The following is a 26,176-nucleotide window of genomic DNA, read 5'->3' as shown; positions in this document are numbered from 1 at the left end:
GCTTTCATTGTTATTAGACCCAAAAGCATGCATGGAATGCATGGGATTACAGTGTCAGAACCCAGCCACTTATAAAAATTATTTATTTATAAAATAAAAAGGTTGATTTTCAGATTTTTCCAGCATTTTTCAACTTATATGAAACCAATATTCCATTACATTTACTTCCTTTATTGGATTATCTTCTCCATACAAGATCTGTTTAGGGAAAGATGGTGTTCTGTACAAAGCAGTAAGTGCAAGACTAAAAAGAAATGGTAGAAGTGCTGGAAATGTATGACTTTACAGTTTATTTTTGTAGCTAAAAATACACATCTGACCTCTCAACATTTGTCTTTAAAAATGATCACTGTAATAGCAGGTTTACTGGAGGATGGGAGAAGAATGCTAAAAGAAGAACTAGTTTCAAGACAACTGTTTTTAAATTTATGAAGAATATTATATGACAATGTAGCCTGCAGCAGGAGCAGAATGGAACTGATATCATGGGAGATCCCTTTTGGGCCTTTTCCTCATAATCTCCTTAGTAAGGATTTCAGTTAATTCAGAGGCCTTCTGGAGGAATGGGGGCTTTAGTGGTGCCTCCTTCATATATAGATATATTCATGGGAAATGGTTCTGCCACAGGCTACTTTCTTTTCTATAAACAGGGTCATAAAATCTGTATCTTACAGTAGTGTGTGAAATCTATTAATAATCTATTAATAAAGATGAACAGTATATGGTATCTATTGTAGAAAAACATGTAATTGTATGGTGCGATAAGACTATTAAACTAGCCAATAATTAGAGGGAGGGAAAATTACAGAGTCCCATGAATGAATCTAAAGAGACAGAAAGATGGCAAGGCCAAGACAGAAAAAATAGACTGTTCAAGATGACAGAAACACAAGTAAGACTGCAAATATATGTAGCAACATATTTTCATAATGCACTTGTTAGGTATCAGATAAAAGGAAAAAAAAAAGAAGAGAGAATAACAGAAGTCAAGTCTAGAAAGAAAGATGGAACATGAAAAAGGAGGAGGTGGCAAATGTGTTTGATACTAAGGAAACACAGGTGTGCTAATTTATTTTCTTGGGATTTCTGTGAGCTTTTCCTTCAGTTTACCTTAAATATCAATGTGTCCCAGATGGTCTGAACCCTGGTACTTTGTGATACCGTCCAAATAAATGAGATTTTACTTATATAGCTTTGTGTTGAAAATGTGAGTTTCACTTTAGGAAGAAAATTCCACTAAAAGTCATCAAGATTCTCCTGGTTTGAGCATCAACCTAGAACTGTGTTGAAGCTTTTGCAATGCTTTAATACAAGTTAGCTCAAAACTAGTTTGAACAAGAAGCCATCATTAAGAATTCCAGCCTTTTAAGGTGTAGTGGAAGAATCTCCCCCTTGACTATGCAGAGATGTTAGACCAGGTCACTTTACTGAAAGGCCATTGTTTTTCCTCCCAGCCAAGCATTTGTCCTAGTCAAACATTTACTAGTTAACTTTTAGAGTGTTTTAAGGGCCCCATTCCTGAATTGTCTTCATCTTGGTTGCATCTACACAGGAAATGTTAGAAGCATCACCCATCATTATGGTAGCCACACAATAAGATGGTTCCCACTAGTTGTATAACATCTGTGGCCTCATCAGAATAGAAAACATGAAAGGAAAAATTACAACTGCCTGCCTATACCAACAATGATCGTGAATGTAGATGTTCCTAAGTGCTTGCAGACAACACTTGAAAACTATGTTAGAACATAGCTTCAAAGTGGGATTAATACAACAGCGACCACGCATGAAAGCAAACTGCATTCCGTGAAGTTGGCTAAACCACACCAGTTTTCTATATCATCTGTGTCAGGTAATCAATAGCTGAATAACACTTCATAGAAACAAACACTGTGTTTTTTCCCAGTTGGTTTCCTCTCTTTATAATAAAATCCCTTGGGCTTGCATTAAAAAAAAAAAAAAAAAAAAAAGGAGAAGAAATTAAATAAAGAAAAACAAACTAGCTACTATTCCATATGTATAAATGGTAGCATTTAGCTTCTCAAAAGTCTTTCCTACTGGTCATTCTTGATTCTTTGAATTTCCAGTCAGTGAATTATCAACTAATTTATCACTTCACAGAGTAGGGATTATCTCCTTATCCCTCAAAATGAATGTTGCTGAGCTAGTCTTACTAACCCAAGTCTGGTTTTCCTACTCTTATGTTTGCAGATAAGCCATGACTACAAGAAGTTAAAAATTTAAAATAAACCTGTGAAAACTTCTCAGAACTAGACATTTGGGAAAAAAAACGATCGTCCAGCTAAAAATTCATATTCTGTAGAATTCTCACCTTTACAGCCAAAACCAGTTTCTCCCAGTGATTGCTGGGAAGCTAACCAGATTTTGGTTGTAACACTGTCTCCTCCTACAAGTTGCATGTTCCCAGTGAATCAGCTACATCATATCTGTCTGTGTTTCCTTTAACTCCAAGCAACTGATTATCAGTACCAGATTTTAATGCTATCAGCAATAAATTCTTCTACTCTTGTTAGTTTAGGAATGCAGGCTGTGGACAGGAAAGTTATTGCATGAAATAGGGCTCTAGAGAAGTCTCTTCTCTTTTTTGCATTTGGCCCAAGCAAAATGTGAACACTAGACTGTATTTGTTTTAAGGTAACTGCCTAGCTAACTCTGCAGGCAGATAGTAGGCAATATGATTAGCAGAGTCCTAGTGTCTATAAACATAGAAATATGTAAAAGGAAAATACCACAACTGATGAAATTCAATGAAATAGCTTCAGACTAAGATGTAATTGGAACTTAGATTGATGTTTGAGTTTATGTATGCACTTGCAGTGATTGATTTTTTTTTTTTTTTTCTGGCTATGTGCATAAAACACATTCAATCAGGATTGTGCATTATGAGTAGTTATTACATTTATAGACATTTATAGAGATAGATTAATTCTAAAATCACTCAATGTTTTTTTAACAATTCATTATCCTGAAGTTATGTCGCTAATACATTCTGATTGTGTAACAAACCGACATAATGATAGTACAGTCATTTCATAAAGTTTGCCTTTACTTGCTTAGGAGAGATCTAGAAATAGTCCCACAAAATTAATTATGTCCCCATGACAAAGTAGAAGAATTGGAAGGTTGAATTACATCTAAATGTCTAGCGTGACTAGGTATTTCACCTGACTGAGGAGTAAAATACAATCCAGCAATAATGGACAAGGAGTTTAGTTTTATTTTGTTGTGAAAGAAATTGCAAATATCAGGAAGGATAGCATGCAGTGCTGCTCAGATAAATTACGCTGTGAGGGACCCAGAGATGAAATTAAGTCTATTTTCACTGCTGTTAGTAATGAAAAGTACATGAATATACTTTAATAAGCAGAGGGAAAGGGCAAAGACAGAAAAATTGTAGCCAGTCCATGGCATAAAAGAAATAACAGTGCACAAGGCAATCTTCTGATTTATAAATTTTAACATTTATCATTTAGAATTCATCTACATAAGTCTAGGCACAGTATTAGCGAAAAAGTTAAACATCCAGTGCATGCTAAACCTGGCTTGAAAGTGGGTTGGACTGGCTAGTGGGTAAACTATGTTTAAATTCAAGCTGAGCATCGCTGAATTAGAAGCTTTCTACAAAGTTAAGAAACAATTGCATAGTATAAACTTCCTGTGATTTTTTTTTTTTGACACTTCCTTTGAGATCCAAGAAAAGGGACTGTGACATTTAACGTATCTGATGAGAAAGACAAAACAAATTAGCAATCTATGATTTGATGGCTAGAATCATCTTTAAGAAATAAGTTATTTTTTATCACCTTTTAAGAACACAATAACTTAGATTAAGTCCTTCAGTGGAATTTACAGCATTCAGTGAACTATCTGTTGCTTTCTAAGGCCATCTGAGACTGCTTTGCCAGAAGTGATTCAACAGAATAACATTTTTCTCATTCACTAAATGAAATGAAGACACAAAGGACTGGTTAAATAGCAAGAATAATAAATAAAAGAATAATAAAGATGAGATAATGTACAATTCATGCTCCAGCCACTTAATATTTGTAGACACACACAACAAAATTTTCTGAAGTAGGGTTTTCCCAGATTTCTTTCCAAATTATCTCTAACAGCACCTGCTTTTAAGGAGTACTGATTTTTGCTTATCAAGCAAAACATTTTAATGACTTAGTTATAGAATTTTGTGCTTTGTTTCCAGCTGAAATTAACAATTCAAGATAGATTTGCCACCTTTTGAAAATACAGCGCTGCAAAAATAAAAATCTGAAACTACCTATTTAATGTACTGATAAATTTCAGGATTTATATGGTCATTTCAGAACTATCTCAAGTTCAAGTGACTAATGACATTTCCATTAATTTTGATAGTGTAAAATCAAGGCCTTGAAAACACTGAAATAATTTTTTTCACATAATATCACTGTCCCAGTCCATCACAAGACCTACTGCCTGTGCACAGTATGCAACATGTCATCCAGAAAAATCAAGAAATTATTTAAAATAATGCTAGTAATTCTCTGCTGAAGTTTCTTTTCCATTTATCTTTGGATAAAATCCAAGGAATCTTAAAATAATTTAGATTATTAAAAGACTTTAAACCTCTTTTTTTCGGACTTATCATTTCCATAGTTCCCATGAAAGCATAGATACTTATTTGCACACATCTCTCAGCTCCTCCTACCGCTGGCAGTGACAGGTGTGGGGTCTACCATGTACATTTTTGCTAGTGGGTCAAATATGCACTGATGGTATGCTATTTTTCAGTTTTGAATTTTTATTTTCACTTACAAAGATGAAGTTATGATATTAAATCAAGCCATGAATGCTTCTAATTTGAGATCCAAGACTTGATTCTCTGTAAGTGGTGAGAACCCTTGCCATTGACCAAAGTGAGAGCAAAGGGCTGCAAACTTTTCTTCCTGATTCTTTACATTTGCTTCACAGAGATACAAATAATAGTATCTCCAAGGCAGTATAGAATCAGGTTCCTGTAATGGCACAACATAGAAGCTACTTAAGAGAAGGCATGAATGAATTCCAGAAAAGAATATTCTGCCCAAGGGGAAATCTTTTTCTAAACATCTTCCAGAAGTTGGACTCTGACTGACAAGCATGAAATTTTTGTTTCTTATCTTATCTACCTGTTCATGTTCTCCTCAGCATTATAGAGGGGGAATCTATTTTAAAATGGTTTAGTTCTACCCTTTCTGCAGTTTTTTTCAGTAGTGTCTTCTGCAGACACATGTTATTACCTAAAAAAAAAAAAAAAATCATAAAACTGAAATATATTCCAATAGCACACATGGAAAAATCTGCTTTACTTTGCCTGTATAATAGCTTAAACTATAATCAAATACCAGTTTGTGAACTAAATTAATCAAGTGTAGCTGGACAGTAATACAGTCCAAAAGCCTCTGAAAAGTGCCAATTCTTATTATGTTGGTCTACCTGACCAGGGAATGGGATCATTTTGCTTCCACCATCCCTAAAAGGCATGTATCCCTGGCTACACTGTTGCTCCATATCTCCATGGATTAGTTGCAACCAGTTAGTGGATCACACCTCAGACTAACCAGCTGCATCTGCCATACCAAGAAAGAAGCAGCAGTGCTGTAGAAATTCATTGTATGGCCTATGCAAGAAGTCCCTGGGCAGAGATTGCAGCACTCATGGTGTAGGAACCACGGGTAGCTGCTGGGGCAGAGAGAACTGTGTACTTGCTACCCTTTCCCCCCTGTTTTTTATCTGCAAACTCCTTTAAAAGATTATTTTAGATTCTTAGTGTTTGACTTTTTTTTCTCATTAAGCTGTATATGTAGGAGATCCAGATACCCTGACCTCCCCAACATCTAAAAAGCTGAACAACCACTGTTTTAAAATTACTTCTAACCCTTGGTTTACTAACAGTCTCATATAATCCCTGATCTTTATTGGCTGCCTGTAGTGTTTGCTGTGGTCCTTTCATGATACTGAAAGCAATTTATGTCAGTTTCATTCTGCACATCAGCAAGTCCAGATTAAATGAATGTTTCCTAAACAGTAGACAGTACAAATGCAGTAGGAAATGTCACTGTTGCAAGTTTAGAAAATTACTTAAAAATAATGACCATTAGTGTTTCTCTTTTTTTTTTTTTTTTTAAAGAGGGGTAGCTTTCTTCCACTCTTCAGTCACCTTGTCTTCTGCATGATGTGCAACTTCCTTTATACTTCTGCATCTTTAATCTCAAATTTCTCCAGAGGTTTTGCTACTTGTCTTTAAGTATTTGGTGTTAATTGCTATCTATTTCATATATTTGTTCAAGAGCACACTCTTCTGATAAGTCCACTTTCTACATACTCCACTCTTCTACTAAAGAGAAGGTTTTGGATCCAATTTCCTGTGTAATGAAGTTTTGTGTATTTATATTTCTTCTCTCTTCTGCTATGGCTCCCTTTACTTCTCAACAGTCCTGCCCACCTACTAGTTCTCTAATAAGCTTCCTGCACTTGCTCTACTTGATTTCTTTATGCTCATATGTCTTTCATTTTCTGTTCTATCCTTATAACTCTTACTATTTTCAGATGACGTGCCAGTTTGCATCCCTGTGCATTGACTTCAGTTGTACTGGATCTCTTCTTTAAGATCTCCTTCATGACTTGACTACATAAGTTTTCTACCCTTGCCACATTACCAAACACATTTCTTGCCTGCATAGCTGTAGGCATACCTTCCAACTAATTACAGTTGCTTATGTAGCCTGCACAGAGGACCTAGGAATTTAAATTATAACCATAAGAACTAGAACTATTTGGCTGTGTAGCCAGGCCCTCCATTATCACACCACCACATTTAATGATCCTCATTTCAGAGGATTTTGGCTCCAGCTAAGCCTATGTGAAGGCATACCAGCAGCCCTCATCGCATAGTTAGAGACTTCGTTCTGATTTCTAGCCTGAACTTGTTCACAGCTGTTTTATATCCATTTTCCTTTGTGGCAATGATATCAACTTTCTTAAATAGTTCCTTTTCCCTAATGTTAAATCCTTCATTTCCTATTATATAATCACAGAGAGAAACATTGTCTTTTCTTTGATTTGTTAAACGAAACCACTTGCTTTCAGTCTTCACTTCAGCTCTCTCTGTCTGTTTCAATCTGAGTTCACCTTTGTGGAGTCAGTCATCAGAATTATAGACTGCATTCTGCATGAGTCACAGTAGAAGCAGGTCCAAAACCATTAATAATTTCCTATCACAATCTCTAGTTCAGCTATATCCTGGATTCATTATCACATTGGTGACTCACAGTCATTCTGTATTCACTTCATACAGACACGTACCTCTTCTCATTCACAACCTCATGTAGAAATTCTTGCCATTGGTCCCTGAGTAAAACTGCCTTGGTATTACTGTATTTCATCCCTTCCCCCAGTCCTGAAGATTATATGGTTTTTCTAGTACAATAGCCAGATCTATATGAATATGGATAATGCCTAAGGAAATGTGTCATCAGAAACCTTCAGTAGGATACCTCAACCTCTTTGTGCAGTGATAAAACTAGAGTAAAAAAACCAAACCCCAAAAAACCAAAACAAAACCCTGCATAAGACCAGTCCAAAAACTAAACTCTAGTGAATTCCATGAATAACCTTCTTGTAGTTTCATACTTTATCTTGTCGTTCCCTTACCCACTCAGTAACTGTTCTACTCTGTCTTATTAACAGATTAATTTAGATCTAAATCATGGGGGAAAAAAATCTTATTGTATTCTAAGAGTGGTTTGGTTGAAGCAAGGATTCAAAGCATTAGGGAACTGATTTTCTAGCCTGTCCAGGAAGTGTTTGAGCAGACTTGACATGGCTGAAGCTGATTACTACTTGTATTTGCCTTTCTAATCTTTATCAACAAAGTGTGCTCAGGTTTTTTTTTCCTGGTCAGAAGACTGATAGCATATTTTACAGTCCTTTATATTCTGTTCTGTGGACCTTGCAACAATGGTATTCTGCAAGTCTTAGGAATTAATTTTGCCATTTTGAATTGCATATATACAAGTGGTACAAAATCCTTAAAGAAAAAGCTTTTAGTAATTTCTTCTAAACAATATTACTTAGACAAATCTTAAATTATTTTTTAGTCAGTACCTTAGGCTTTTACCAAATCTAGCAAAAATTGGAAGATTTATTGAAAAAAACCTCAGAGATATTTTATATCTTAGAGGTACTTTATATCTGAAGAAACTCAGAGATATATGTATTGTGTAAGAAGCAGTAAAAGCCATTTTTGGTGTAGGTCCTTGGGTACTGTCTTAAAATATACTACATGAACATGACTAATCATACTTAATCTTGGACATATTTTTCCTAAGCAAGGCACAAAGTCCTTCATATTTTACTTGATGAACTGGTTTGAGTTTGGTTTTATCCAGCTCAGGAAGGGTTTCTTTATTTGTCACATATGTAATGATCACCATTTACAAAGTGTACAGCATTGTAATGAGCTCATTAAACAGGAGATTTTAGGTCGCTGTTCTTTGTAGGTGAACAATTAACAAAATATGTAAGCAATTAAAAATGCAATCAACATACAGGTCAAGGTTCCCAGTTGATAGGTCATAACATAACAAGATAGCCCCAAGTCAAAATCAAAGAAGTGTGTGAGTAAGCAACTATTACCTCTATAAGCACTTAGAACATAATGAAGTTTAAACAGTCAGGTACAGTTTATCATAATTATGCCAAATAGTTCTTTTTTGAAGGAGCAGTCCCACTGCAGTGCAAGTGTGGTAGCATTTGGCCCTTATGGAACTGAATGGCACTGAAAGAAAAATGGGAACAGTCAAAAATAATATTTCAAAATGAGAGCAAAGCACACATTAGAAACACCTTGAAGTATAGCAGAGGATATAAAACAGGACAGCAAAAGTATCATAAAACTGCTTCATTTCCTATGCAAAGGTCAGTTAAGTTTGAAAGACAATCTTCTTGCTCAAACTAATATTCCTCACAGACTGAACTCAGTTAAGGGTCACTGTGAGTTGTCTGTGTTCAGGATGCTGTCAGTACATGATATTCCATACGGAATACAAATATAAAGAAGCACAGCTGAAGGGTATTACATACTAGAGCTACTCTGTATACAAAAGAATAAAAATGGTGTGTTTCTGTCATAACTTTTTCCAATTACAGGTCAAAGGGTCAGCAATAACTGTAAGTAGAATTAGCAGTAATTTTCTGATCACTAAGGTAGTTTTGACTAAAATGATTGCTTGAGGTGTAAAAATCTGGCTGATTTTACAGTATAAATTAAAAAACTGCTTTGGGGAATGAAATTGTAGAATTTACTTTCTATTAATGGTATACATTGCAACTGCTCCAGCTTTAAAATTATCTTCAAAAATTCACTGAAATTTATTGACAGATAGTGAAAACAATTTTTTATTTTTAAAATTCCAAACTATTTTTCAGTAACATGGGGAGAACTGAGTTAAATAAAGAAATGCCAAGAAATGCTGAGTTAACTAAATTCACTCTACGAGTTTTAGAAATTCTTTTCCTTTTGACCTTCACTTTAATATGATAAATGAATTAAAACAAAGGTCTCCCTTTGGGAATATTTTGGCTTTTGCTCATACAGATAAAGAACTGCAAAGAAATGGATTACTGGTAATATATGGAAACAGTTGTGCTGGTGTCATGATAAATTACATAAAGAATTACCAAAGCCTGAACACAAAACAGAAATAGTTCTTCTAATTTGTTAGTTAAAAATAATCTCATCTAGAAAATCTGAGATGACCAAATTCCTAGCACATGTAGAAAACATACTTGAGTTTCTGAAATTATGTACAAGAGTTGTAATCCATTATGAAACTGATGGATTACAGTTTACATGATGAAGCCTGAACACAAAACAGAACCGGTTCTTCTCCTTGGTTCAGGTCCACTGTACAAAGAAAAAAAGAAGATGAAGAAGAAATAATATGATGAATCCCAATAGTAGCTTGAAACTGAAAATTTCCTTGTACTATAGGGACTTCCTGTTCTTCCCCAATGCTGCATCTTGCAGGGCACAGTAAGGATTGCTGCCTATTAGGAAGGGCATGAGGGACATTATTAAAGCCTAGGGGCTAGGGGGAATAGCTATGAAGGTTGCTCCAAGTCATGGGGTAGGAAAGGACTTTTTTTTTTTCAAGCCTTGGTAGACTGCCTCGTTTCCTGCACCCTACATTCCACCCTGGCAATATTTTAATTAGTATAACTGGAATAGCATGGGATTACAGTGGGAGTATTCCTAATTACAGCCATAAATTAAATAAGCAATAGGGTATTCAAATTTAGCAGTGATGCCCACAAACAAACAAAAAAAATCACAAATGTCAAGTACCTCTTGCTTAAAACTGAAAACAAACTTAATTTGAGAGAAGTTAAGAAAACATACCTGGCTAGTTTCCACCGAAAGTGAATACTACTCTGCACCCTGCAAGGCTTCAGAATTTTGCCAGAGTCTTATATTGCAGGAAAGGCTCCAGCAGCTTGATAAGAAGTTCATGATGGATTACAACTGTGGTACATAATTTCAGAAACTCAAGTATGTTGTTTACGTGTGCTAGGAATCTGGTAATCTCAGATTTTCTAGATGAGATTATTTTTAACTAACAAGTTAGAAACACTTTTAAGAGAAACTCTCCCTATTGCCAGAAGGTGTCCAGAATGACAACAGATAAAGGATAGAGTCTTTTCCTAAGATTTTTACAGGGCTATGGAAGCTCCTCAGTGAAGGATTTGGGATTCCAAAGTTTTGTCAGGAAACGGAGAAGCAAGTAGAAAGTTTTTTGTATAAGAACGCCGGTGAAATCACTTGTCACTCACCTGTTTCTCCATATACAATTCCCTCTTTGGAGTTTTACTTAATGAGAGACTAGGTCTTTTAACATCAGTAGTGCTAGTCAGAAAGAAGATGGTAAGAAACTGAGCAAGATGATATCTGGGAAAGAAATAGGCAAGGATTCTCATGTTACAATACTTGCACACTACTCTCTCTATTTGTTCCACAGAAGGTTAAGAAAGCACCATTTTTACTAATCAAGCCTGGGAGTTTCTGGCTTAAGCAATAGAGAGGAGAAGACATTGCATGCTTCCTTATTGAATGCACTCATTCCTGACCATAAAGGAAGTAATTTTGCTCAGAAATCCATGTACATGGTTTGTTTTTCCACAGATTTAAGAACAACAAAATGGAGCTTAATTTATATCACTAATTTTTTCCTGCAGATGGCTCTGAGATACTGCTATCATTCAATGTGCTTTAATATGGCTTTTGATTTTTGTCCTTACAGCTTTTCTGATTAAGTAACAAGTTAACTCTCATACCTTCATTATCTCATTCAAGTGGTGAAGTACATGATGATAACAGCAGGAAGAACAGTAGTTTAAGGAGCATCCTTATACTGCAAGATGTAGTACATGGAAAATAGGTTTGGTGTTTCGAAATGGGGTAGGAAGATGATGATGAGATAGCAGTTTTTTCAGTTATGCGTTTGTGTTTTGTAGTGCATACACAGGGAAAATGAGAAAGGTTAGCATGCAAAAGGCAGTTCACAAGGAGATTGGATTAAACTGATTTTTCACAGTGAAGAAAGAAAAAAGAGGGGAAAGAAACAACTGGCTAAAGCTGTATTTGAAGTAGCTCACGACTCAAACCTTTTAGTTACTGAAGATGACTGCTTATTTCAGGAAAAAAGGAGGGTAGAAGCCAGACACAAATCTGTTACTAACTAAAAAACAACATCCCAGAATGTCACACACATAGACTAAACTTGATACACATACGAAGTTATATCAACATAGGATTCTTTGCTTTATATAGGAAAATGCCTTTTATACAGTCAGATCACTTCTGACATGGATAAAGATTTTGCATGTGTTCCTAAAAACATCTGTGCAAAAATTCATTTTTGGGGACCAGCAAGAATTCTTTATGAATCAAATGGTACACCCAGTATTTGCACAGTAGTGCCTCTTTTTGTCTTCTGTACCACATATACTTGAGCTAAACTTCAGTAGAATCATAGAATAGTTTGGGTAGGAAGGGACCTTTAAAGGTCATCTAGTCCAATCACCCTGCAATGAGCAGGGACATCTTCAACTAGATCAGGTTGCTCAGAGCCCTGTCCAATCTGACCTTGAATGTTTTCAGAGATGGGGCATCTACCACCTCTCTGGGGAACCTGTTTCAGTGTTTCACCACACTCATAAAAAATTTATTCCTTATATCTAGTCTGAATCTACCCTCTTTTAGTTTAAAACCATTACTCCTTGTCCTGTCACATCAGGTCTTGCTAAAAAGATTGTCCCCATCCTTCCTATAGGCCCCCTTTATGTACTGAAAGGCCACAATAAGGTCTTCCTGCAGCCTTCTCTTCTCCAGGCTGAACAACCCCAACTCCCTCAGCCTGGCCTCATAGGAGAGGTTCTCCAGCCCTCGGGTCATTTTTGTGGCCCTCCTCTGGACCTGCTCCAACAGTTCCATGTCCTTCTTGTGCTGAGGGCTCCAGAGCTGGACGCAGTACTCCAGGTGGAGTCTCACCAGAGCAGAGTAGAGGGGCAGAGTCACTACTGTTGGCTGTAGTACTACACTTGACTATAATCACAAAACAGTTAACAGATGAGGGCATATAGACAAGATTCTACTGACTTTCAATATGTTGTGATCCTCCATCATGTGACAAAGAACATATACTACACCAGGCAGTAAGAGGAAAATATAGCTATAGACCATTCATCCTTACTTTTGGGTAGGTCTTTCCTGACATAAGAGCTTCCGTACCCATATGCAAGCTGAGTTTCCACCTACAGTGGCAGGTTTATCTTGGACTGGTTTTAATCTTTACTTCTAAAACACAATAAACAGAAGGAAACATCATCCTTCCTCCTGCTGTTTTAACATCCTCATACTTTCAAACACCAAAAAGCATTATTCAAGTGAACATGCCTTGAAAACTATGGTTTTTAGTAAGGTCAGCTCTGTTGTGTTCCTTAGGAAAGTCTGAAGAATTAAGATGCTTTATTGAGTGCTCAAAAAGAGTAGGTTTGTCTCAAAGCAAAAAGCTTTAGCTTTTCACTTAATTACCACTTTCTTCAGTACAGGTATTCAAGACGTGAAAACAAGATGTACTTCTGTTTACTGAAATGCTAGGGAACATAAGGTTGCAAATAAGATTAATGTATTATGTACTAATGAATTGCTCTCCCCTTAACTCTATGATAAATGCGACAGCTCTTTTTTTAGACTCATGTGAAGTGTAATAACGTCATCCTCAGGTCAGAAGATATCTGAAAACTGATTAAATTACCTTGAGGTGGGGGACGGGAAAGGTGAATTACAAAGCACTTATCTTCCACTGACTTCAATGCCATACCTATCACACTGTGAGGTTTAAAAAAAAAAAAAAAAAAAAAAAAAGTGCAGTTTCTCAACTTGCTATGTTCTTTATTTCTAATAAAAATTTTGGAAGACCACAGACCTTTTTTCTAAATGTTATCAAGAAGAAATTAACAAAACCAGCCTTCTGTTTCCAGACACTTTTACTGCATAAGAAATGTAAGTTTTCACCACTACAGGATACAAGTTTCAGGCTGTTACGAATACTGCACAACCACTTAGGTAACTGGCCTGAGTGAGATACCACCTTCCTTGTTTTACAACCTATCTTTTGTTCTTGTCTTGAATCATAAGACTTTGCTGCATGAGATTGTGAAACACAGAAGTAAAAAGAAAAAAAAAGGTAAATACTAAAATAGAAAAGCACTTCAAACTCTGCAGCTGTGGATAGCTGCACCATACTTTTTTTTTTAAACCTGTTAGGTATAATCATGTACAGATCAGCAACAATGCAGCAACTGGCAGATATATAATACACCTTTAAAAAGCCCAGGTAAAATGAATATCTATAGGATTATTTGGAACAGATAGAAAAGTGGCTCCCTGATTTGAAGGAATACTTAGCATAACATTGAATAGAACAAAGTGATGCTGACTATTCGTCTTGTCTAGAAAATGCCTTGTTAGTGGGAAAAAAAAACTAAGCCTTGCTATGCATGTTATTTTTACACCTCTAAAAGGTAGCATCCTCTAAGATACACTGTACTCCACAGGAAAACATGTAGAGCCACTGGATGAGTCCCCCTGAGGACAGATTGCCCAAGAGAAAGAGCTCTATAGAGCAAAGCCTAAAAAAAATCTTATATTGCTAATTCATGATAAGAGATTATGACTAATGGACATATTGATAGAATCTGTCAGAGAGTAGTTTATGACAAAATCTTTTCAATGAATGGAAGATATGTTAACAGAAAACCTCTGATGATAGTCAATTTTTTTTTCTTTATGGCAACAACAGAAATTAAGAAAATAAGAAATTAATACATTTCTTTCTTAGACACTGAATGTAAATATGTACATACTTTCTTCTCTTTTTCATTTTTCCCTCACAATCTAATTACATATTTTTATGCAAAATACATAATAGCACTCTCATCTGTAGCTTCCATCCTACCCTTTCTCTAACAGTACTTTCTATCCTACTTTTTTTCATTATTGATCAGTGGACTGTTCAACACAAAACTGATCATTTTTTTAAAATGTAGACTATCATACTCAGCTTGTTACACTAGAAACATTGTGCATGCAACAGATTAGTTGTTTGCCTATAAAAATATCTATGATTGGTTTTTCACATAGCATCTATGTTAGCAAGTATTAAAGAAACATGAGAATAAACACAGTATTTATGTGATATTTCTACTTAAAAAAGAATAAACTATCCTCCACTAATGATCATCCATGGCAACTAATCTAAACAGATAACTGAGCTCAAAATATCTTCATCTACACTCCAATATCTTGACAGAATACCAGTTCAATAGTCAAAATGTCCTCCTATCCAGAGTCAGAGCTTGAACAGTCTTTTGTGAAGTGAAATGAAGATAGGAGACAAATGAGTTTCATATAAGGAAGCGATAGGAGACCACCATGGCCATAACTATCATGGACTCAGAAGTTTCCTGGTCCTTCCTGTAGGGGGAAAGAACTGTAATGATGGAATATGAGGGTTGGGGCATTTTTTAATTTGTTTGTTTGCTCAGTTTTTTTACTTTTTGTTTGGTTTGGGTTTCTTTTTTTAGGGGAACAAAGGCAGTCCTCTTAGGAAAAATCCCATTAAGAATGGGGAAACTGAGATAGGATTCCAAAGTACCAGTGCTGCAGTTCAGGTAAGTGGAAGACCCAAAACTAACACCTACCTAGTACAGAGGAGGACTGCAGAAGTGTGCTTTCTGGCATACAGTTGTGGTCAGAAGAGAGATTTGTAGGAAACAGATCTATCATCCCATTCTGCAGGAAGCAGGGAACACTACAACCACCACCTCCAGGTTTACACATGTTCCTGCTGAATCAGCTAGATATTGCTTGAGCTTGGTACTACCAGTTACTAGATGTCACTGCACATTCCCATTGAGTAATAGAATCATAGAATCGTTTAGGTTGGAAAAGACCTTTAAGATCATCCAGTCCAACCATTAACCTACACTACCAAGTCCACACTAAACCGATCAAGTGTAGACTATACTAAACCATGTCCTGAAGTGCCACATCTACCCATTTTTTGAACACTTCCAGGGATGGTGACTCCACCACCTCTCTGGGCAGCTTGTTCCAATGCTTGACTACCCTTTCCATGAAGAAATTTTTCCTAATATCCAATCTAAACCTCCCCTGGCGCAGCTTGAGCCCATTCCCTCTCGTCCTATCGCTAACTACGTGGGAGAAGAGCCCAACACCCACCTCACTACAACCTCCTTTCAGGTAGTTGTAGAGAGCGATAAGGTCTCCCCTCAGCCTCCTCTTCTCTAGGCTAAACAATCCCAGTTCCCTCAGCCGCTCCTCATAAGGCCTGTGCTCCAGACCCTTCACCAGCTTTGTTGCCCTTCTCTGAACACGCTCCAGCACCTCAATCTCTTTCTTGTAGTGAGGGGCCCAAAACTGGACACAGTATTCCAGGTGCGGCCTCACCAGCACCGAGTACAGGGGGACAATCACCTCCCTGCTCCTGCTGGCCACACAATACTATTCATTAGAATATCAATTCATCCTGGAGAATTGTTTCCCTAAAATAAGAGATGGAACTCATACTGTATCAGCTAAGAGAAGGCAGAAGAGTGGGTGACATACGAGTGAAAGCCATTTGGATGAGAAAATTGAAGCTATTCTGATCAGAAAGCATCCAGGTTAGAGAAGAGCTGAACTTTATGCTGGTACCTTGTCATTCCTTTCTTTAATTCATGATGGCATGACCATTGTGGCCACCATATGGCCATCATGTATTCTCCTCTCCTCTGTATATTAACATGTGATTTTGCTCCAGTTAATCCAATTATACCAATTCTACCAAAACAGCATGCAGAAGTGTTGCTTTCTTTGACTAGGTAGGATGTGGGTAAAGATCCATCCACACTGCTAATCCAAAGACGGGGATCTGCAGGTCTAACTGAAAGAGCAACTAATTCTCAAAACCATTTCCAAGCACATGAAGGACAAGAAATTCTTCAGGAGTAGTCAGCATGGCTTCACAAAGAGGAAGTCACACTTGACCCACTTGGTCAACTTACATGATCAAATGACAGGCCTGGTAGGTGAGGGGAGAGCAGTGGCTAGCATCTACTGGGCCTTCAGTAAGAGCTTTGACACTGTCTCCTATAAGAGCTTCATAGCCCCTGAAGCTGTTTCCATAGGGGCTGGATGAGCAGGCAGTGAGGTGGATTGAAAACTGGCTGAATGGCTGGGCCCTGAGAGTGGCGATGAGCAGCGCAAAGTCTAGTTGGAGGCTGGTAACTAGTGGTGTACCCAAGACGTAAGTCCTGGGTCCAGTCCTGTTCAACATCTTCATTAATGATCTAGATGATGAGGCAGAGCGTGCTCTCAGCAAGGTTGCTGATGACACAAAGTTGGGAGGAGTGGCTGATAGGCCAGAGGGTCATGCCGCCATCCAGAGGAACCTCAAATGGATGGATAAATGGACTGACAGGAACCTCAGGAAATTCAGCAAGGAGAAGTGCAAAGTCCTGCACCTGGCAAGGATCAACCCCATGCACCAGATACATGCTGGGGGCCATCAAGCTGGAAAGCAGCTTGGCAGAAAAGGTCTTGGGGGTCGTGGTAGATGAGCCAGCAATGAGCCCTTGCAGCAAAGAAGGCTACTGGTGTCCTGGGCAGCATTAGGCAAAGTATTGGCGAGTGGGCTGGGGGAGGTGCTCCTTCCCCTCTACCCAGCACTGGTGAGGCCACCCCTGGAGTACTGTGGCCACTTCTGCGCTCCTCTGTACCAGAGAGACATGGACATACTGGACACAGTCCAGCAAAGGGCCAGGAAGACAATTGAGGGTCTTGAGCATCTCACATATGAGGAAAGGCTAAGAGAGTTGGGACTGTTTAGCCTGGAGAAGAGAAGGCTCTGGGGGGGATCTCATCCATGTGTATAAATACCTGAAGGGAAGGTGCAAAGAGGACAGAGCCAGGCTCTTTTCAGTGGTGCCCAGTGACAGGACTAGAGGCAGTGGTCACAAACGGAAACATGGGAGGTTCCCTCTGAACATCAGAAAGCAGTTTTTCGCTGTGAGAGTGGCCAAATATTGGTACAGGTTGCCCAGAGTGGTTGTGGAGACTCCATCCTTGCAGATATTCAAAAGCTGTCTGGATAAGTAGGATGCAATAGCTCTGAGGACCAGAGCTGTTTCAGTGGAACACCTGGCAACTTAATTCAAACCAAGTCCTATAGCAGTTTAAACTCTAGACTGTGCATCAGAACAGAAAAGCAAGCATTCAAACACTGTTTCATTCACTCTCGCATGAATTTTGTAACCACTGAAATGACTAAATTACATTTATTAAATGATTTTTTTAAGCATATGTCTAAGCTGTCAAGACCTGAAAATCTACATCCAGATATTCATCAGTACTGCTATTGCACTCGAGTAGGAGGATTGTAATAACTCCATACTACTACTATATTTAGTTTTATGTATGATCACGTAACAACTATACCTCCAGTACAACTGTTAGTACTGGTGTACTTACATTAATATAAAGCCATTTTATATCAACCTATGGCATCTAGTCCCTGGAATACTACTATACCAAACCAATGCAAGAATATTCATTTTAATAAAGGAGCTAGAATGTTTTAACTATGACAAAATAGTTAACATAAAGTCAGTTTTGTGTTTAGACAAGTCCCTCCACCAGTTTACAATCTGTTTGCACCTGGGAGATTTAATTAGGAAATCTTACTGGTTCAAGACCTTTACAGGTTTCTGAATATTTCATATTTTCCTCAAAGCCAAACTTTTGGAAGTGAATGAATCCATAAAGCTTCCACTTTCCACTTTCAAAAAACAATAATTGAAGCAGAGAAAATTATAACCAAATGGTTTTGAAAATCAGTATACAATCTACTTGGAGATTTCTTTCTTGGTGCCTGAGTACTGCTATTTTAACATTTGGAGTTGACAAGAGGCTGAGGCATTTTTTCTTTCAATAGATAAAAGCAGAAGAACTCACTTAGGCACATATTAGTGAATCCAGAAAGACTTCTACTTTCAGTTATTGGAAGGAGAAAACCCTTCAGATCCATCTACTTAAAAACCATGCTTTTGCATAGGCCTTTCAGAATATCTTCCAGTTTTCTTCTCCATGAATAAACATTAAATATTTGTGCCTTAATTAAAAGTGTTTCCAGTTGAGGTCTTGCATTCCATATAGGTCAGCTCTTCCTTATCAGCCTGTAGTTTCAGTATTTATGACTTTACAGCGCTTTACATAGCCAATTGGGTACCAAATCACTCCTTTCATAGGGGTGAATACTCTGTAAGCTGTTTTACAAAAGGAATCGAAATATTACAACATGGCCAACCAGCCATGCTCTGCAGTTTACCAAGACTGTTTTAATGGTCTGTAATTTTAAATGGGTGTCACTTGTTAGCAAGGTGAGCATAGTTAGAGCCCCTAGTTCTTTGGGACATTAGTTTAACTGCACTACTGCAGACATATGAGAAAAATCAAAGACAATTTCCTGAAAGAGAAAAAAAGAATATTCAGATAAGAAATATTCTTCTATGACTTTGGACTCAACACTTCATCTTGGAATAGAATGAGCCATACAGAAGGTACAGAAAAACTCAGTAATCCATTACACCATTACTTCAGAGCAATTAAAACATGGTAAATAGGAGGAAAATTTGAATTCAAAACCTTTCTTTAAGCAACCTGGTGGTGAAACTCAGTGACTTTTGATAGACTTCTGGTGGTATGAGTCAAAACAACTGGAAAGGCAACCTTCTTACTGCCAGGTCAAAGTAATAATTCAGGATTTCCAATACCAGCTTCCCTGCTAAGCATTTCTAACACACAAGGCTCCACAAAAACAAAGGGGACCTCACAAAGCCTTTCACTTGAAGAACCTGTGTACACTTGAAAGGGTTTGCTGCTTGCACTTATTACTTGCAGGCCTGTGGTCTGCTGCATTACCACATGAGAGATTTACAGTCACTGAAGGGGTTTGTAGATCACTCTTAGTAATAAGTGGCTTTAGCTCTGAAGACAGTAAATCAATGGTTTCAACAATTCTAAGACTAAAGTATTAAAAGGATTCCATTGTTCTACCAAGAACACTGAGCACTTTGCACACAGGTGCCTGGAAGTAACTGATGGCAGAGATCCTTTCTTAGGTATGCATGCCTGAACTGTATTCAATTCAGGGCCATTCTCAAAATGCCATTGTTTTCTTACGTAATTCACACAAGTTGCCATTGTACATTTGCTATTCTTCAGGGGATGTAATCTGAATCTTGTTGAATTATACTGTTCCTGATATCTTCTTCCCTACTCTAAATAATTAAGACTTGAGACTTGCAAGACTTGGAGGGGGAGGGGGGAAGAAAGAGATGTGTGTTTCAGGGAGGCAGGAAGGACAGGAAAAGGATGAGTAAAGTACAAGAGTAAAATGGAAATAAAATGTGGAAATAGGCATCCATTTACAGATCATAAATTTAATAAAGACATGGCTTACACAGTTGTTCCTAGGATTGGAAATGCTAAGCTATTATTATATGTTGGAAATGTCCTTTTCGGCTGCCTAAAATGTTGCATACAAAAGGTAATTCCTTAGAAGGCAGAGATTTTACAGTACTTAATATTCCTAGCTCACAGGTATTATAAACAGCACTTTGCAAGAGGAAATACAGTGTCTTACTAAAATGAAGACACCACGGTTATATAACATAGTGGCCAGCACATATTTATAGCATTTCTATGTAATTGCTTTTAAGATAGATAATGAAAGGCTGTATCGAGGAAGGAAACACATATGCCTCCCTTATAAATACGCCAGCCTGTTCCAGCTTCTACTGAGTTCACAATGAAAGTAAAAGATACATTTTTTCCTTGTTTTCTTGTTCAGGATATGGGGGAAGGTAGCCAAGTCCAGACTTCCTAGTCACAATGCAAAATCCTTTTTCATATTATCACTTGCTAATGAAAGCAGCTTTTAACAAGCACTACAATCATGACAAGGCTGGTAGTTTTTTTGCAGAGACCATTTGAGTCTCTGATTCCATTTTCAGTTAAATACTTCCAATAAAGTTCTGCTAAGCATCCTTCAACATTTCTTCCTAAAGACGTTATTTACTGAAGAATTGCCAACAGAATAGCTATTCTCACATTTTTTGCTTTTATTAAAACAATACCCTAAATCACTTTCTCTAAGTAATTGACACTTTTCACTAGTGCTCAAATGCCAGAAACTTGGGAGGCAAATGGGCTTTTGTTTTGACAGTTTGCTTTGGAGGGAGGGGTATTGATTTCTTCAAAGAAAATATTGCCCCAGGAGTCTAAATTGGATGGGTTGTTAGACCTGCATTTCACAGCTCCTTCCCTAGCCCATCCCTAACATGCTTAAAATTCTCCACAGCAATTGTTTGTGTTAAAATATTCTGAAGAGCTCCTTTCTCGGAGTAGTTTGAGACAATATGGAGGGGCCTGGGCATGCATAAACTAGAGCATTTGTAGGAACCCGTATCACTGTAAGCTTGGCGATACAGTGTGCTTTACAGCTCATGTCCTCCTGGGGTCTCAGGAGCTAATGGACTTAACAAGTCCATCTGACACAGTTTCTTTTTGAGATATCATTAGGGCAGCTTTTTTTCTAAGTGTTTGTTTGTTGCTATTGAATAATTTCTTCCCCCTTCTCCAAAGCCTTGTGACATTCCTGAAGACGGATTTACCAACTGCCCCGGATTCAAATTTCACTCCCACTTTTAAATTTAGAATATAAAAGCCTTTAGAATTTGTGTGCAACTACACAGACATTTAAAAAAAAAAGAGCTTTTGTGACATTCTTAGACTCTGCATAAACTATACCAACAAAACCAGTGGCAAGAAGTTTGACTCATAGATAATGAAAAGTACCCTTCCTCATTCCTGTTCATGGTCACTCACTCTCCCACCATTTCTTACAATTACTTATCTGCTCCACATTGGGCAAGTTCAGGGAGCCAAACAGATAGAAAGACTGCTTTATAGGGTTTTTTATTTTATTTTGGGACAAGCAATTAACTATCTTTCTGAAAAATATTATAGTACACAAAAGGATTTAAACCACAAGTAGGAATTTTACAAGTTCCCCAACATAACCTCCAATGAAAATATAAATACAATCCCTCTCTGTCTCCTAGGATTCTGAACAAGCATAGAAACATGCAGTGGATATTCCTCAAGTAAAAAGCATACTTTTTTTTTTTTTTTCAATACACATGGCCTCAGAAATATCCTCAGAAAAAATGGTATACAATATTCAGAGTTTAAACTATTTTTCTCTTGCCCATTTTTAGCTTCTGAGTTGATTATTCCTCTCCTACCTGTTTCCAAAGTTGTTTTCTGATCTCCCTCCTAATTCTGGCTTTTTCTGTAGCAGATTTTCCTGCCAGTGTTTGCATCCTCTACATGTCTGTTTATTAAAAGGATATTTTCAAGATGTGCTCTATTAAAGATGTGTAAAGAAGGAGGATAGCACATGATGAAGTGAACTTAGAAAGCATGTCCAAGGCTGGTCAGTGTGCATGTGTCTTTAATCTTAAATCAGAACTATACTATGCAAGCATGTTGATTAAAAATGTTACATCCTTTATCAACATAGTTACAGTAGGAAATGTCCTATGTATATATAGTTATATACTAGATGTATGTATTTATATTTTTTTTTCCATTGGTATTGCTTGTTTCATCTGGAGAACTGAGGTACCAGGAAGTAGACACCTGAACTCCACTAGGAGTTTACCTCATGTACCTTCTTCACTTAGATAAGATGTTTTTCTGGCTTAGCTTTACACATGTAAGTAGTTTATTGGCCTTATCCCATAAGGATACTCATTTGTAGTGATAAGAGAGCCTATCAAAAGAGGAAATAAAGATCATTAGCCAAAGTGGAACACTGTGTACCTTAGAATGAAGAGTTGGAACATTTCAAATGAAGAGGGTCAAATCAAATCAATTATAGTATGTAAAACAGTACACTGAGATGCATTAGCAGTTTCATAGTAGACACAGACAAGTTAATTTCTTTCCTATAGTGCATGAAAGCCATGTATGAAGACGCTTCTTCCAGTTTCATCTGTAGCAATACTTAGACTTGCCTGAGAGATGTAAGTATGCTTCACATGAAAAAAAAAAAAAAAAAAAAAATAGCAGCTTCCTTCTCATAAAGCCCAAACCACCAGGTACTTCATCTATTTGGGATGCTTACGAGATTTCACATACAATAGTTTATGTTGCAGAACACCTTGTCAGCACCAATTTATATTCTGAATGTACACAACCTGAACATCAAGTCCCAGAAAATCCACAAGAATCTCCAATTAAATACACGTTTCCCCAAGCCACATAACATCCTGAACTGAAACCTTTTTTAGAAAAAAAAAAAACAAAACCACAACAAACACCCCCCCCGCAACCCCTAAAGTTATTCTAATGCAAAAGAAGGCAAAGTATTCTCATACATTTTTCATCCCCAGCTACCAATTACAATTCCCAGAAAACCCTTTTGCTGACCCAATTGCCTATCTTCCACCAGTAAAATAGCTCTCCCAACCTCTGTAGCCATGGGGAAGTGAACTTGCATGTATAAGAACAGCTCCACACCTGCTGAAAAACCCACAGCAAAGCCGGCATTTTGACTCCACTACCTTGCCCTTCTTCAGGTAGTAAAGCAAGAGACACAAGGGAAGATGGTCTATATTTTCTTCCTCAGTTCTTTTCTGTCTGCTTTTTGCATGTATAAAACTTCTTTGGTCCATCATAGCATTTTTGCCATTCAAAATCTTCTGATAGATTTCTGGTCTACTTTCCAGAACCCTTGACACACCAAGGCAGATAGAAGGCTGACAAGCTTTTTTTTTCAGTTCCCTTTCTCATTGACATATATGAACACCTTCATGCTTTCTTCATTAATAAGCTGTTGAACAGTGAGCATACATTTCTGCTTTTCCGTATTTTATTTGTGACTGGTGGGGAAAGCAGGAGCATTCATAGGCTCTCAGTGGAATACAGCAGTTGTCCATTGTTTCTTCAGAGACAATGTCCAGAGTAGTATAGGATTGCAATTACAAATGTGAAGAGAGAAAAGAATAAAGCTTGAGAGCTTTGGGGAAGAAAAATGGTGGAGTTGATGATAGATACTATCTACTCATAAGTGACACTCTGCGCAGCTGTGAAAGAAGTGCAAAGAATTTAAAAACAGAACCAGTGATATTCAGCTCCTGAAATCCAAGGACAATTAGCACTTTATCAAGAGTTTAGACTAAGGACTTCATGGTAAAATGGCTCATCTTAATCCAAACGAATCTTAATCCAGGCCATTGTAATTTAAATATAGGACAATCTAACTGTCCTGTTAGCTTCATTGGGTTTCTGACACAGCACTGGTATGGTTGTGCTGCACTAGTATTACTCTGTACCACTGTGGCTCATGTACAAAGCAGCAAAGTCTTAATAACACAGAGGGCAAATACCTATTTAGAAGAGTATCTCAAAAAGAAGGTTCAAATGAGCAACCTGCGTATTAGTTTAGTTAGCACAATTTTATAGGGACTCAATGTTGTCAGTGTTTTTTCCTGTATCTGGTTTCCCCAGCTTTCTACTTGATATAACCCACCAATAAAAGTCAATTAAAACAAAACTGTATTTTTATGTAATCTAGGTAATGCAGCAACCATTTGAACACAAACTATTTACAAGGTGTAGTCCAACAGCGATTCAGATAAAGATATTTAGTTATCTATGGTTAAGCAAATAAAACCCAAGATGCAGGTATCAGTGAAAAATGTTTTACGGTATCACCTCTATATAACTTACTCTTCATTTTGAAAACATTTTATTTGGATTCAGAGACAGTATTTTCCACCCAAATCTTACTGTGTTTATCTTATGTGCTAGGCAGAATATACCTGAATACACTGTTTCTCACCTTCCATTCTCTGTGGCACGCAAAATCCATGGAACGTGATTCTCATGTCCCAAATTAGTATTAACAGTACAAGTACAGAAAAATATTGGTAGGATTTTCAGCTGATCATATTTTCTGAGTTGGGACTGAGTTTAGAGATGATTTATTGAAAATTGAAAATTACATTGAAAATGTCAGCCAAGCTGGAGGTCTGTTCTTAGATCCAAAGATAAAAGGACTGAAAATAATAGCATCAAGCAAATAAAATACATTCCAATTAAACAGTGACTCTTCAAATTCAGCAGTGTTATTAATATAAGATTGCTTTTGGGAAAGTCACAAAGTTCAGAACACAAGAGTTAGAGCATTCATAGAAATTAACGTAAATTACACTGAATTTAGACTAAGTCTTTGCTTTTCACTGATTCCAATTTCATGAAGAACACTCTGTGTGCTTTAAAACTTGGTTTCAGCTGCATCAGATGGTTTGATAATACTACTTTTCTCTTTAAACTATGTTCTTTCACTAATTCAGCAATGCACTGCAAAGCAGAGAATGCTAAGTTCATATGTGTAGTTTACAGTGTTTATTTTCGATGGTGCTAGCTAATATAGCTACCAATCATAATCAGGAGAATAGCATATTGTAAACTGGAATAGGTTTTGTATAACCATAAGGCCCTATTTCTGTTTCACTTCTGTAAAAAGCTTTTTTTCGGGAAGCAACAGTAATGCAAGGTTTCAAGGAATTGCAAGGCTTTGCACGGAGCCAGATGCAGAAGCCACAGTCCCAGACACTGAAAATGAACTAGGTAACCCCATGGGGGCAGGGGAAAACCACACTGCTAAGCAGCGTGCAGGGCAGTATTATGAAATCAGGACAGAGTACAGTAAACCCCCTGAAAACGGGTCAGTGGACTTTATCATAAGCTTTCTTCATCTACGTTGGGTGGGAGAAGGGGAAGGGAAAGGGAGAGGACATGTATTAATACGTAACGCCGTACTCACCAATTTTGGCCAAGCTGGCCACAAGTATCCAGAGTGTAATGATATAAGGGTCCTTGACGTGTTTCCATGCGAAAGAGACGATGGCAAAGCTTGTAGGGTGGCTGCTATTCGCGGAGCTTCCCGAGCTTCTCTGTCCCAGCGCCGCTGGGAGAGCCATCAGCCCCAGGAGGAACCCCACTCCAGATACCTGCCTCATCTCCAAGCCACACAACAAAATCCCGCTTCCCCTTCCCGGAGAAATCCCGCCTCTTCGGAGGTCCTTGGGGGCGAGGTCCTGGTCCCTCCGCAGAGCCGCGACCGAAGGCTGCGGGCGGCGGGACGGCGGTGCGCCCCGCAGGCGGCCGAGGGGCTCCTGCCCTGTCCCGCCGGGGGCCAAGGAGCGGCCGGGGGCGCCGAGCACAGGCGGATGCTTCGAGCCGGGGTCCTGCTGCCTGCCCGCACCTGCCTTTATCAGGCTGCTCCCGAACGGCCGGAGGCGGAGCTTTCCTGCCGCTCCCGCGGAGGCTGCAGTGCGGAGGCAGCGGTGCCCTCACTGAGCACCTTTCGGCACCGGCGGGGCGGCTCCGCTCCGCTCCGCTCCGTTCCGCCGCGGGGATGACGGCGGCTTGCGGGCTGTGTCC

General features: G+C 38.0%; 1 protein-coding gene across 1 annotated transcript in view; it reads right to left on the bottom strand.

Moving 5' to 3' along the window:
- The window catches only part of SLC9A3 (solute carrier family 9 member A3), a 52,745-nt gene extending 26,993 nt beyond the window's left edge, over positions 1–25,752 (bottom strand). The window contains exon 1 of the mRNA XM_075705235.1: positions 25,557–25,752. Within this exon, the coding sequence (XP_075561350.1) occupies positions 25,557–25,752 (196 nt within the window). The remainder of the gene's footprint in view (positions 1–25,556) is intronic.
- Positions 25,753–26,176: the final 424 nt, after the last annotated feature.

The sequence above is a fragment of the Pelecanus crispus genome, chromosome 2 (genome assembly GCF_030463565.1).
Source record: "Pelecanus crispus isolate bPelCri1 chromosome 2, bPelCri1.pri, whole genome shotgun sequence".
NCBI lineage: Eukaryota > Metazoa > Chordata > Aves > Pelecaniformes > Pelecanidae > Pelecanus > Pelecanus crispus.
This window is presented reverse-complemented; position numbering and strand designations above follow the sequence as displayed.